The sequence below is a fragment of the Saccopteryx leptura genome, chromosome 10, assembly GCF_036850995.1.
Source record: "Saccopteryx leptura isolate mSacLep1 chromosome 10, mSacLep1_pri_phased_curated, whole genome shotgun sequence".
In the NCBI taxonomy this organism is placed as follows: domain Eukaryota; kingdom Metazoa; phylum Chordata; class Mammalia; order Chiroptera; family Emballonuridae; genus Saccopteryx; species Saccopteryx leptura.
The window spans coordinates 39974170-39989503 of NC_089512.1; the positions used below are offsets into that span (position 1 = coordinate 39974170).

Here is a 15334-nt window from a genome sequence, read left to right on the forward strand (position 1 = left end):
CTTTCCCTCCTGCAACCATGGCTCAGATGGTTTGAGCAAAGTTGGCCCTGGGTGCTGAGGATGGTTCCACGGCCTTGCAGCAGGTGCTGAAATAACTTGGATGCTGAGCACTGGAGCAGCGGCCCCAGATGGGCAGAGCCTCTCCCTGTAAGGGAGGTGGATCCTGGTCAGGGCGCATGCAGGAGTCTGTCTCTCTGCTTCCTTGCCTCTCAGTTGATAAAAAATATATATATACTTTTTTTAAAAAATCACATTTATAATACATGTGCTTTTAAAATTTTTTTTTCACTTTTCCATTGATTTGAGAGAGAGAGAGAGAGAGAGAGAGAGAGAAGCATCAATTCGTTGTTCTATTTAGATGTGCACTTATTGATTGCTCTTCATATGCCCTGACTGGGGATGGGATGGAACTCGTGACCTCAGTGGTCCAGGAGGATGCTTTATCTGCTGACCCACCCAGCTAGGGTCTGTGTGTCTTTATTAATGCATTAAATAACAAGATTTAGCAATAGACCTAAAGTGCTATAGTTTCAAATAGACATGAATGAAAATGATATTTTAAGATACTTGCAACAACTTTGATATAGCACAGAAATAACTGTGGCTGCTATTAATGACAAAGTCCCAGGTATTTCTAATGCTTATGTATGTTTTTGCCTGTATTTGTAATTAAGGGAAATGATAAATATTGGGTAGAGTTAATAAAGATAAAGATGTAAATTTCTCTTCCATTTAAGTTCATGGACTCCCTAAAATTTATTTACAGATGGCTTGTGGTTCCGAGGACCCCTGGTAAAGAAGCCATGGTCTCAATGGAGAGTCCAGTTGCTAAAAGATAAAGAGCAGTGCAAAGATGACCTGATGATACTTTAATGATACTGCTAGGGATGGGATGCTCTGGAGATGAAGAAATGTGCAGATCATATTTTGAAAATTTTGGAGTTAAAAGTAGGGCTGACTATTAGCAGACGAGTAGGACTTTCCTGTGTAATGCAACACCTGGATTCGAGACATGGTCCTGTCATTTATTACTCCTGAGACCTTGGGCCAGTCTCTTAACTTTAAAACCTAATTTTCCTTTTCCTGCCTCTGTTAATTGAAGGAGTGGAAATGAAAGTGCTTTGCAGACTATCAAGGACTGTTAGGAGTATTGCTCATTAGGCTGTCCTGAGGAAAATCAGTCTCCGAAGTGAAAGCAGGCCTGGGCCTGGCCTCAGGTTAGCAGATGCGTCCACGTTTACTTTCATGAAAATACTTCGGTGCCATTCTACTATCTGTTCTTTCAAAAGAGTAATCAGAAACAGAACTGGCAGCTAAATATACTAGTCATGCACCACTCAACAACAGGGTATGTTCTGAGAAATGCATTGTTGGGTGATTTTATCATTGTGCGAACATCAGAATGTACTTACACAAATCTAGCTGGTATAGCCTAGTACACACCTAGGCTATATGAGATAGCCTACTGTTCCTAGGCTACAAGCCTTCACAGCATGTTATTGTACAAAATAACATGAGATTAAATGAAGCACAAGAGAAAATGATACGGTCAAGAGATGGGGTAAGCACAAAATGTCTGAGGCTGCTGCCAGTGTAACACGGCATGCTGTTTTACAGCAAACATCTAGAAAAAATAAGATTACACTCTAAAATAATGATAAAAAGTACAGTAACTACATAACCCGGCGACTTATCCGTTCCCTGGCAGGTGTTACGTGCAGTAGGGGTCAGGTACAGTCTGTGCTGGACTGGCAGCTCAGCTTTGTTTGCGTCAGTGTCACAGAAGCGTGAGGAATGCATTGGGCTAACAAATTACAAGTATAGCATCACTAGGCAATAGGAATTTTGGAATTTTTCAGCTTTGTTATAATCTTTTAATTTTCTTTATTTTTATTTTTATTAAAAAATCATTTTTTTTTTAGTAGAAAAAGATAAATATCACTTTGTTGCTCCACTTATTCATGCATTCATTGTTTGATCCTTCTATATGTCCTGACCAGGGATTGAACCTGCAACCTTGGCATATCGGGATGATGATCTAACCAACTGAGCTACTGGCAGAGCCAGCTTCATTATAATCTATGGGACCACTATTGTATATGTGTCCGTCATTGACTGAACTGGCGTTATGTGGTGCATGATTATAGCCTGAGCCTGTGGCTCTAGTAATGGTTGTCATGAGCAGTCTTTTTTTCTTTTTCTTTTTTTTTTTGTATTTTTCTGAAGCTGGAAACGGGGAGGCAGTCAGACTCCCACATGCGCCCTACCAGGATCCACCCAGCATGCCCACCAGGGGGCGATGCTCTGCCCATCTGGGGCGTTGCTCTGTGGCAACCAGAGCCATTCTAGCGCCTGAGGCAGAGGCCACAGAGCCATCCTCAGTGCCCGGGTCAACTTTGCTCCAATGGAGCCTTGGCTGCGGGAGGGGAAGAGAGAGACAGAGAGGAAGGAGAGGGGGAGGGGTGGAGAAGCAGATGGGCTCTTCTCCTGTGTGCCCTGGCCGGGAATCGAACCTGGGACTCCTGCACGCCAGGCCGACGCTCTACCACTGAGCCAACCGGCAGGGCTATCATGAGCAGTCTTAGCCCCTGCTAATGGGAAATGCTTTGGCTCTTGGATGTTTCGGGGTCTCTAATTAGCCTTTCAGATAGCTGATTCTCTGTCACCCTGTCAACATGGGGAATGAAGCCAGTGTTACTCTCTTTTGAAAGGTGTTCTCAGAACATTGTCCAGAAAACACTGTGGTGCTTTGTAAATGCTGTTTTTGATAACTGGATCAGTTGTCTCACAAAAGATTTCTCTGCTGTCTCAGATAATGGACCAGGCCATGACAGTGGGGGCTCCAGTGATTGGACTGAATGACTCCGGGGGAGCACGGATCCAAGAGGGAGTTGAGTCTTTGGCTGGCTACGCAGACATCTTTCTGGTGGGTAACCTGTCAATACAGAATAGAATAAAAGGTACAGGGCTTAGGTCTCTTAAGCCAGTGTTTGTTTGTTTTTTTGTTTTGTTTTTAAGCCAGTGTTTTTCAATCACCGGTCTGTGGACTGGTCCTCCAGAAATTTTGTTCTGGTCTGCAAAATAATTAACCACCCTGATGTTGTATGAAGATTATAGCCCCAGTGATCTTAGTCAGATTTGCTTATGCTTAATGTTATTTCTGTCTTAACCATCCCTGAAATAATTCCCTTATTTCCACTGGTCCCAAGTGTAAAAATAATTGAAAACCACTGTTCTAAGCTGTGTCCTGGTCAGAGCTTTCCTATCTCTCATTGTTATCTGCCTTGTTGTATCTGTTTTGTGGCTTCTTCCTGTGTCTCCAGGGGTGGCATGCAGGGTGGATGAAAAGCAAGAGAGAGCAGGTGGAAGGTTTTTTTCCTCATGGAGGGCCACTCATAGGAGAAAACGAAATTCATAAGAGAAAGTTGCTTACATTCTTTTATTTCCCCCCCCAAAAGCAAGGGTGAGAGAATATAAAAGGTTCAAATGAACTGTTTTGTTAGAATTATGGATTAAAACAAAACAAAACAAAAAAACATGCAATGCTTTTTATGTTTTGGTTAAAACACAACCAGATCATTATACCAAGCTGTAGTATGAAGAAGAAAGAAATCAACCACATCCTACCATTCAGAAATATTTGGTGAACATCATTTCAGACATCTTTCTGTTTACACAGACTAAAGAGAAAGAAATGAAAGAAACCCCATAAGAAATGCGTTTTTTGAAGTAGGAAGTGTATTGTGAGAGCCAGAGAGTAAGGGAGGCTGGGTGAGGGAGAGAGAGGGTGGAAACCTGAGAAAAGGGACAGATCAGCATTTCCAGAGAGGGAGGAAGGAGAAGGAAGGAAGGAGACAGGCAGACATTGTTTATAATCAGGGCAGCTGTTCTTGTCATCCCCCGGCCTGCAGGCTTATGAGGGCTTTTATCCTTGGCTGTTGCCCTTTGTGATTAGTCAGAAAAATGTGTTTACTTTGTGTAAGATACTCTGCTAGTTGTGGGAGCACTTGGGTTAGTTGAGAAGCCACTTTGTAGATCTTTTTTTTAAATTTTATTATTATTATTATATATATATTTTTTACAGAGAGAGAGTCAGAAAGAGGGATAGACAGGGACAGAGAAATGAGAAGCATCAATCATTAGTTTTTCGTTGTGCGTTGCAACACCTTAGTTGTTCATTGATTGCTTTCTCATCTGTGCCTTGACCGCGGGCCTTCAGCAGACCGAGTAACCCCGAGCCAGCGACCTTGGGCTCAAGCTGGTGAGCTTTTTGCTCAAATCAGATGAGCCCGCACTCAAGCTGGCGACCTTGGGGTCTCGAACCTGGGTCTTCCGCATCCCAGTCCGACGCTCTATTCACTGCACCACCGCCTGGTCAGGCCACTTTGTAGATCTTAAACCTACTTTTTAATCTTTAAACTTGAGCTCCAGGTATAACTCATTGGGGAAAATTAGTTTCTTGGGTGGCTTGGCTAGAACACTTCAGGACTGGAAGGTCTGCTTTGGGCCCTGGTCTAGAAGTCATGCCTCTGTGGAAATGAAGGGAAGAAAGAGTGGCCCTAAGAAGTGGCAGTAAAACACCACATTTTAGAGCTTGTTAGGATGTTAGACTCTCATCTAGACTAGCTCATCTGGGGCAGTTGGGTTTTCTTTTGTTTTCAGCTGATTTTGTTTTCTTTTGTTTTAGTGACTTTAAGATCTGCATTGCTTAATGAATTGCTTGCTAATGCTGCTTGTCATACCTCCATCCACTTCTTCCTGCCTGGATTGTTATATTTTGTAACTTTATTTTGATATAATTTTAAACTTCATAGAAAAACTGAGAAAATAGTATTAGGCGCTCCCATATGTCCATTACTCATATTTACCCATTGTTTACGTTCTGCCTATTTGCTATCATTCTCTCTCCATATGTACATATTTACATGTTACATTTTTCTGAAACATTTGAGAGGAAATTGGAGATTGTGCCTCCTTTATCTTAAATCATTTGTTATGTGTTTCCTAAAAAAGGACATTTTCTTGTATGACCAGAGTATAATAATAAAAATAAGGAAATTTAACATTGATTCATTGTTATTATGCTTATCTATGGTCCTTATTCAGATTTCATCGAATGATCCGAATAAATTTCTCTATAGCTATTTTCCCCCCCACTGCTAGGATCCAGGCCAGGATTAAGTACTGCCTTCAGTTGTCATAACTCTTTAATCTCCTTTAATCAGGATCAGTTCCTCAGTTTTTCTTTGTCCTGTATGACCTTGACATTTTTTTAAACAGCTTTATTGAGGTATAATTTACATACCATAAAATCAACCCATTATAAGCATACAGTTCAATTATTATTATTTTTTTCAGTTCAATTATTTTTAGTAAATTTATAGAGTTGGGTAACCATTACCACAATCCAGTTGTAGAACCTTTCCCTCTAAGAATGTCCCTCCTGCCTGCAATGCCTGCCCAGCTGAAGGCAACCACTGATCTACTTTCTCTCTCTGTTTGGATCTGTTTTCACTTAGCATAATGTTTGTTGAGGTTCAATCATATTATTCCATGTATTGGTGGTTCATTCCTTTTTATTGATGAATAATATTCTAGTATATGAATATAATAATTATTGGGGAAAAACAAATCAAAACCACAATGAGATACCACTTTACACCTTCAGAATAGCTGTTTTTTGTGGTGTTTTTTTTTAAAGCATATGTGTGCACAAGAGAGAGAGAGTAGAAGCATCAACTTGTGGCACTTTATTTTTTAATTTTTTTAAATTAAATGAGAGGTGGGGAGGCAGAGACTGACTCCGGCATATGCCCTGACTGGAAGCCACCCAGCAAGCCCCTACCAGGTGATGTTCTGCTCAGCTGAGCCACAGCTCCATTGCTCGGCAACCGAGCTATTTTAGCACCTGAGGCAAGGCCATGGAGCCATTCTTAGCTTCTGGGGCCAACTTTGCTCAAACCAGTCAAGCCATGGCTGCAGGAGTGGAAGAGAGAGATGGGAGAATCAGATAGTCCCTTCTCCTGTGTGGCCTGACTGGGATTAAACTCAGGGCTTCCACATGTTGGGCTGATGCTTTACCACTGAGCCAACTGGCCAGGGCTAGTTGTGGCATTTTAGTTGTTTATTGATTGCTTCTCTTATGTGCCTTGACTGGAGAAGCTCCAGCCATGCCAGTGACCCGTTGCTCAAGCCAGCGACCATGGGATGATTCCATCATGTTCAGGCCAGCAACCCCGTGCTCAAGCTGGAGACCTCAGCCTAGGGCCTCAGCCTCCCAGGTCGACGCTCTGTCCACTGTGCCACCACCAGTTAGGCTCAGGGTGGCTGTTATTAAGAATTCGATATAAGTGAAATAAGCCAGTCAGAGAAAGACAAGTACCATATGATTTCACTTATATGTGGAGTCTAATAAACAAAATAAAAAAATAGAAACAGTCTCATAGAGAACAGACTGATAGCTCTTGGGGGTGTTGCAGGGATGAGTGAAAAAGGTGAAGGGATTAAACAAAACAAACAACAAACACCCTTAGAGACACAGACAACAGTGTGGTGATTACCAGAGGGAGAAAGGGGTGGGGGGTAGAAGAGAGCACAGGGAGGGTAAACGGTGATGGAAGGAGACTTGACTTGGGAGAGTGAACTACAGTGCAATATTCAGATGATGTATTACAGAACTGTACACCTGGAACCTATGTAATTTTATTAACCAATGTCATCTCAATAAATTCAATAATAAAAAAAGAATTCAACAAATAATAAGTGTTGGCAATGAGGTGAAGAAAAGGGAACCCTCATGCACTCTTGGTGAGATTGTAAATTGGTGTAGTCACCTTGGAAAACGGTATGGAGAGTCCTTAAACACTTAAAAATGGGACTAACATATGACCCAGCAATTCCGTTTCTGGATATTTATTTGAAGAAAATGAAAGCACTACTTTGGAAAATATATGCACCCCCATGTTTATTGTAGCATTATTTACAGTAACTAAGGTATGGGAGCATCTTAGGTGTTCATTGATAGATGAATGGATAAAGAAGATGTGTGAGAGAGAGAGAGACACACACACACACACACACACACGATGGAATATTGTATTGATCTTTCATCAGTAAGAAAGGATGAAATCGTGCCGTTTGAGACAACATAGATGGACGTAGAGGTTATTATGCTAAGTGAAATAAGAGAGACAAAGGGCAAATGCTGTATGATTTCATTTATACGTGGAATCTGAAAAACAAATGAACAAAGCAAAAATGGGCTCATAGGAACAGAGCATATTGATGGTTGCCGGAGGGGGGGGGCTAACGGGATGGGTGACAATGGTGAAGGGGAATAAAAAACAAATATATGGTAGGATTCATGAGTGAATGAGTGAAAAGAAGAACTCCAAGGAACTGTGCAAAATAAAAACATTGATTATGGCAAGGTTACTTTTGTTTAGGGGGCGACAGGGTTCCATCGGGCAGATCACCTACTAGTGCTAGTCAGGTAAGGAAAAAAAAGTAAAGTAAAATAATGTTTTACTAGTCAATAGATAAGCTTACAAGAAGATAAACTCAGAAGTTGATAGTATAACAATAAAGCAAGAATTGAAAACTATATGAATTAAAAAGGGGCTTTTGGGATGAGAAGTTGGTGGGATAGAGAAAACCAGTACTGTGGAGACATACCAACTCTTGATGAGCTCATTATAATAATTTATTATTTGTTCAAGATTATATGTGACTACAATTTTTTTTAAAATAAGAGGAGAGGAGATAGACTTGCGCATGTGTTCTGACTGGGATCCACCCTGCAACCCCTGTATGGGGCTGACGCTCGGATCAACTGAGCTATCCTCAGCTCCTGAAGCCGACACTCGGACCAGCTGAGCTATCCTCAGTGCCCAGGGCCAGCGCTCAAACCAATTGAGCCACTGGCTGCAAGAGGGGAAGAGAAGGAGAAAGGGGAAAGAGAAGGGTAGAGAAACAGATGGTTATCTTTCCTGTGTGCCCTGACCAGGAATCATACCCAGGATGTCCATATGCTGGGTCAACACTCTATCCATTGAGCCACTGGCCAGAGCCAGATTTTCTATTTCTTTTTGACTCAGTTTCAGTAGTTTGTGTTTTTATAGAAATTAGTTAATGGGCCCTGGCCGGATGCCTCAGTGGTAGAGCGTCGGCCTGGCGTGCGGGAGTCCCGGGTTCAATTCCCAGCCAGGGCTCACAGGAGAAGCGCCCATCTGCTTCTCCACCCCTGCCCCTCTCCTTCCTCTCTGTCTCTCTCTTCTCTCTCTTCCCCTCCCACAGCCAACGCTCCACTGGAGCAAAGTTGGCCCGGGCGCTGAGGATGGCTCTATGGCCTCTGCCTCAGGCGCTAGAATGCCTCTGGTTGCAACAGAACAACGCCCCAGATGGGCAGAGCATCGCCGCCTGGTGGGCATGCCGGGTGGATCCCGGTCGGCACATGTGGGGAGTCTGTCTGACTGCCTTCCCATTTCCAACTTCAGAAAAATACAAAAAAAAAAAAAAAAAAAGAAATTAGTTAATGTCATCTTCATTATCTTATTTTATTTGTTACCATACATCTTTTTTCATGTAATTTTTATTTCTGTAGTCTTCTCTTATTTTAGTAATACAGAATTTTTTCTTGTCAGTCTGTAAAGGTTTGTAAATTTTGTTGATTTTTGTGAAGAAACGATTTTTGGCTTTGTTGTTTTTTCTCTGTTGTCTATGTATTCTATTTCATTTATTTCTACTCCAACTCTTATTTCCTTCTTGCTTGCTTTATTCTACTTTTTCTGGTTTAAGGTGGAAAGGTAGGTAACTGACTTATGATATTTCTTCTATTACTATGTGCACTTGCAACTGTAAATTTCCCTTGTAACTATGCTTTCACTGCATTTCTTCAGTTTTGGTATGTTACTTTCCATTGATCTCAAAGTATTTTCTAATTTCCTTTGTAATTTCTTCTCTCACCTGTTGATTATTTAGGAATATTTTTGTTTTGTTTTGTTTTTTGTATTTTTCTGAAGTTGGAAACGGGGAGGCAGTCAGACAGACTCCTACATATGCCCGACTGGAATCCACCTGGCATGCCTACCAGGGGGTGAAGCTCTGCCCATCTAGGGCGTCGCTCTGTTGCAACCAGAGCCATCCTAGCACCTGAGGCAGAGGCCACAGAGCCATCCTCAGCGCCTGGGCCAACTTTGCTCCAGTGGAGCCTTGGCTGCGGGAGGGGAAGAGAGAGAGAAGAAGGAGAGGGGGAGGGGTGGAGAAGCAGATGGGTGCGTCTCCTGTGTGCCCTGGCTGGGAATCGAACCTGGGACTCCTGCACACCAGGCCGACGTTCTACCACTGAGCCAACTGGCCAGAGCCTATTTAGGAATGTTTTGATTAATATTAATATATTTGTATATTTTTCAGTTTATTTTAGTTTCATTACATTATTTTTGGAAGAGATACTCTGTATGATTTTAATCATTTTAAATTTACTAAGACTTACTTTGTGGCCTAACCTATGGTCTCTCCTAGAGAATGTTCCATGTACACTTGAGAGGAATGTGTATTCTGTTCTTGCTGGCAGCAGTGTTCTGTAGATATTTGTTATACCTACCTGTGGATAGTGTTCAAGTTCATTGTTTCCTTACTGATTCTGTGGCAGGTTGTTTTATACATTTTTAAAACTAGGGTGTTGAAGTCTAGCTATTATTGCATATTTCTATATTGCTCCTTTCAATTTTTTTTTTTTTTTTTTTTGTATTCTTCCGAAGCTGGAAACGGGGAGAGACAGTCAGACAGACTCCCGCATGCGCCCGACCGGGATCCACCTGGCACGCCCACCAGGGGTGACGCTCTGCCCACCAGGGGTGATGCTCTGCCCCTCCGGGGCGTCACTCTGCCGCGACCAGAGCCACTCTAGCGCCTGGGGCAGAGGCCAAGGAGCCATCCCCAGTGCCCGGGCCATCTTTGCTCCAATGGAGCCTTGGCTGCGGGAGGGGAAGAGAGAGACAGAGAGGAAGGAGGTGGGGGTGGAGAAGCAAATGGGCGCTTCTCCTATGTGCCCGGGCTGGAAATCGAACCCGGGTCCCCCGCACGCCAGGCCGACGCTCTACCGCTGAGCCAACCGGCCAGGGCCTCCTTTCAATTCTTTAAGTTTTTCCTTCGTATATGTTGGGGCTCTATTGTTAGGTGAATATATTTTTATAATTGTTACATCTTATTTTAGGAGAGAGGGTGAGAAGCATCAACTCATAGTTGCTTTCACTTTTGTTGTACTTTTTTTTGTGACAGAGACAGAGAGAGGAACAGACAGACTGGAAGGGAGAGAGATGAGAAGCATCAATTCTTTGTTGCGGCACCTTAGTTTCTCAGTGATTGCTTTCTCATATGTGCCTTGACCAGGGGGCTACAGTAGACCGAGTGACCCCTTGCTCGAGCCAGCGACCTTGGGTTTAAACTGGTGAGCCTTGCTCAAACCAGATGAGCCCGCGCTCGAACTGGCGACCTCAGGGTTTCAAACCTGGGTCCTCCGCATCCCAGTCCAATGCTCTATCCACTGCGCCACTGCCTGGTCAGGCACTTTTGTTGTACATTGAGCTTCTTGTTTGTGTCTTGACCAGGGCTGTCGCAGTTCCCCCTTGCTCAAGCCAGTGACCTTTGGGCTCCAGCTGGTGAGCATTGGGATCCTGTGGATAATCCTCCGCTCAAGCCAGTGACCCATGCTGTTGTGCCAGTGACCTGGGGTTTCGAATCACAGACCTCAGCATTCTGAGTCAATGCTTTATCCACTATACCACTACCAGTCAGATTAATTGTTATGTCTTCTTAATGTATTGAACTTCTCATTAATATATATCTGTCTTTGTTTCCTATAGTTTTCTTGACTTGGAGTCTGTTTTTTCTAATATTAATATAGCCACCCTGACTCTGTGTTGGCTACTCATTGGCTAGAATATCTTTATCCATTCTTTTACTACCCTTTTTTTTTAAGCCAGAGAGAGAGACAGAAACAGAGACAAACAGACAGGAAGGGAGAGAGATGAGAAGCATCAGTTTGTGTGTCACCTGACTTGTTCATTGATTGCTTTTGCATATGTGCCTTGACTGGGGGGATCCAGTTGTGCCAGTGACCCCTTGCTCAAGCCAGTGACCTTGGACTTCAAGTCAGCAACCTTTGGGCTCAAGCCAGCGACTGTGGGGTCATGTCTATGATCCCATACTCAAACCGGTGAGCCCTCACTCAAGTTGGTGACCTCAGGGTTTCAAACCTGGGTTCTCAGCGTCCCAGGCCAGCGTTCTATCTACTGTGCTAATGCCTGGTCAGGCCCACCCTTTCACTTTCAACTTCTTTATGTCCTCATATCTAAAATGAGGCTCCTTTAGGTAACATATTGATAGATTTAAATTTATTTATTTTTAGTGAGGGAGGGGCAGGCAGGGACAGACAGACAGGAAGGGAGAGAGATGAAAAGCATCAGTTCTTTGTTGTGGCACCTGAGTTGTTCATTGATTGCTTTTGCATATGTGCCTTGACCCGGGGGGGGGGGGGATCCAGTTGAGCCAGTGACCCCTTGCTCAAGCCAGCGACCGTGGGGTCATGTCTTTGATTCCATGCTCAAGCTGGCGACCCCGCACTCAAGCTGGTGACCTCGGGGTTTTGAACCTGGGTCCTCAGCATCCCAGACTGATGCTCTATCCACTCTGCCACTGCCTGATCAGGCAATAGATTTAAATTTTTACTTATTTATATTTATTTAGTTTATTTAAACTAAGAAAAAGTCTCCTCATTTCTTCTACCCTCAGCCCCCTACCTCTGGCAACCATAAATCTGTTTTCTATATCTGTGTGCTTAGTGAGTTGCTTTTATTTTTTAATATATGTACTTTTTCTGGATTCCACATATAAGAGAGATCAGATGGTATTTGTCTTTGTCAGTCTGCCTTATTTCAAATCACCAAATGCCCTTCAGGTCCATTCATGTTTTTTCAAATGGTGAGATATTATTTTCTTTTTATGGCTGAGTAATGTTCCATTGTGTATATATTATACCACAATTCCTTTCTTTTTGGCATGGTGTATTCTTTATATCTTCTTCTTCTTCTTTTTTTTTTTTTTCTGAAGCTGGAAACAGGGAGAGACAGTCAGACAGACTCCCGCATGCGCCCGACCGGGATCCACCCGGCATGCCCACCAGGGGCGATGCTCTGCCCACCAGGGGCGATGCTCTGCCCCTCCGGGGCATCACTTTGCCGCGACCAGAGCCACTCTAGCGCCTGGGGCAGAAGCCAAGGAGCCATCCCCAGTGCCTGGGCCATCTTTGCTCCAATGGAGCCTTGGCTGCGGGAGGGGAAGAGAGAGACAGAAAGGAAGGAAGGGGGTGTGGAGAAGCAAATGGGCGCTTCTCCTGTGTGCCCTGGCCGGGAATCGAACCCGGGTCCCCCACACGCCAGGCCGACGCTCTACCGCTGAGCCAACCGGCCAGGGCCTCTTTATATCTTCTTGCTTTTCCCTCAAATATAGTCTTCTCATTGAGGCCTTACTATTCCCCTTCCTTGCTTTATTGTTTTTTTCATAGCACTTTCCACATTGTCAAACCATATATTTTACTTGTTTTTGTCTCTTTCTCTCACTAGAATGTAAGCACATGAAGACTATAGGTTTTAACATTTTTGTGCCCCCCCCCCCCCCACTGTTGTAACATCAGTGCCTGGAACAGTGGCTGTCACAGCGTAAGCCCTCATTAGATACTTGTCAAGTGGATAAATGAATGAATAAATGAGATGTAGACTCTAGGGAACTACACAAGCTAGGAAACACTATCCCCATCTTACCTAAAACAGCAGCTCACCCTCCTGAAACTCATCCTCTACTCCTTTAACTTGTTTTATTTTTATTTATAGCACCCTGGTATTTTGACACATTATGTACTACCTCCCTCCCTCCCTCCCTCCCTCCTTCCTTCCCTCCCTCTCTCTCTCCTTCCCTTCCTTCTTTCCTTCCTTTCTTTCTTTTGGTATATTTTTAGTAGCAAATTTAAATACAGTGAAATCAACAAATCTTAAGTATCCTGTGCTGAGGTTTTTCTTTTAGATTTTAGTTATTTGTTTTTAGAGAGAGGAGAGAGAGAGAGAGAGAGAGAGAAGGGAGGAGGAGCTGGAAGCATCAACTCCCATATGTGCCTTGACCAGGCAAGCCCAGGGTTTTGAACCAGCAACCTCAGTGTTCCAGGTTGCCCCTTTATTCACTGCACCACCACAGGTCAGGCATGAGGGTTTTTTTTTTAGCGAGAGAGAAAGAGAGACAGAGACAGACAGATAGGAAGGGAGAGAGAGATGAGAAGTATCAACTTGTTGTGGCACTTTTTCAGTGGTTCTCAAACTTTTTGAAGTCAGGGCACATTTAAAATCCTACAAATAATTGAAGGCACACTATATACAAATTTCTGAGAAATATGTTATAATAATTAAGTCAATATTAAAGAAAAAAATATAAAATCCAAGTGTGCTTTTTATGGTAATTAAACAAAATAAATACAACAAAATTAAATTTATTTTGACATTAAAAACATTTTTATGTTACATTTTTTGAGTTATACTTTTTAGAATTTGTAAAGAAGAGGAGTTAAAAATAAAAAAAGACAAAAAAGTTATCTTTTTATATATATAGATACATTCTTAGTAAGATTTAGTAAATTTAAGAGGTCCCAGTGCGAATGTGTTAAGTTTTTTCATTCTTGTGTTTATGAGAAACATGAGCTTGATGTGTCCTAGCGATTTCTTCAATGTTTGGGCATATATTTGAAAGGCAAACTCATTTCCTTGTCAATACATTGAAGAATTCCTCTCTTTTTACTCTTAATTGTGTTGAGTGCAGAAAACCCCCACCATACATATCATCTTAACTTTACACCAAAGGATAGAAGAAACTTGCCTCCAGTCCTTCCGGGGAACACGGGGTGATGGGGGGAGCGTAAACAATCACAGCACACCACAGTTTAACAGGCAAGTGAGGTGGGGGGTTGAGCACACTGTCAGTTTACAGCCAATTCCCCATACCTCTGTCCCCCAAACATCTAAACTCCAAAAGCCCTGCTGGTTTTTTGGTCCCCAACAGGCATATATTTCTCTAGAATACTATAGGGCGCACCTGGAAATCTAGGGCACACCAGTGTGCCCTGGTGCACACTTTGAGAACCACTGCCTTAGTTCATTGATTGCTTTCTCATATGTGCCTGGGGAGCTCCATTGAGCCAATGACCCCACGCTCAAGCCAGTGACCTTGTGCTTCAGTCCATCAACCTTTGGGCTCAAGCCAATGACCATGAAGTCATGTCTGTGATCTCATGATCAAGCTGGTGACCCCATGCTCAAGCTGGTGAGCCTGCACTCAACCCTATGACCTCGAGGCTTCAAACCTGAGTCTGCAGTGTCCTAGGCTGATGCTCTATCCACTGCACCACCACCTGGTCAGGCTTCATTTATCTGTTGATGGGCGTCTGGGTTGTTTCCATATTTTAGCTGTTGTGAATTGTAATGCTGCTATGAAATCGGGTGTGCAAATTATCTGTTTGAGACCCTGCTTTGCAGTCTTTTAGTATAACTCCAGAAGTGGAATTTCTGGATCGTTAGATAATTCTATTTAAAAATTTTTGAGGAACCTTCATACTGTTTTCTATAGTAGCTGTGCTATTTATATTCATATCAACAATAGGTTCCAATTTCTGCACATCCCACCAATACTACTTGTTTTCTATTTTGGTTTTTTATAGTAGCCATCCTAATGCATATGATATGGTACCTCATGTTAATTTTGGTTTGAATTTCCCTGATGATTGGTAGTGTTGAGCTGGAGGGGTAGGGGCTCACAACAATGGAGAAAGATAAAACAATGGCCATCCTCCTCTCTGACTGCACCTCTGAGATTAGAATTAGAAATTGAAGCTCAGAACACAGAGTCCCAGTATTGGAGGACAGCATCCTGTTTACCTCCTCTGGCTTCTGGAAGCTCTGTGCAGGTTGCTCCGGAACACATGCTCAGCTCACCGACCTGTGGCTGGGGAAGGAGGTGGGCAGCTGCTACGTGCTAACAGCTGAAATTGATGGATGTTAATCATAATTTTGTTTTGTTTTTTAATTTTTTATTGAATTTATTGTGGCGACACTGGTTAATAAAATCACACAGTTTCAGGTGTATGATTCTGTACTACATCATCTGTACATTGCATTGTGTGTTTACCACCCCAAGTCAAGTCTCCTTCTGTCACCATCCGCCCTCTACCCTCCTTCACCTCCCCCTGTCCCTTTACCTCCTGCGGTCCCCACAGTGTTGTTGGTGCCTATAAGATTTT

The 15334-nt window shown here is 43.0% G+C and overlaps 1 protein-coding gene across 1 annotated transcript in view; it reads left to right on the forward strand.

Annotated features, from left to right (window-relative positions):
- PCCB (propionyl-CoA carboxylase subunit beta) overlaps nucleotides 1-15334 on the forward strand; it is a 67726-nt gene that overhangs the window by 11873 nt on the left and 40519 nt on the right. Inside the window, exon 5 of the mRNA XM_066352137.1 lies at nucleotides 2813-2926. Coding sequence (XP_066208234.1) covers nucleotides 2813-2926 — 114 coding nt within the window. The remainder of the gene's footprint in view (nucleotides 1-2812; nucleotides 2927-15334) is intronic.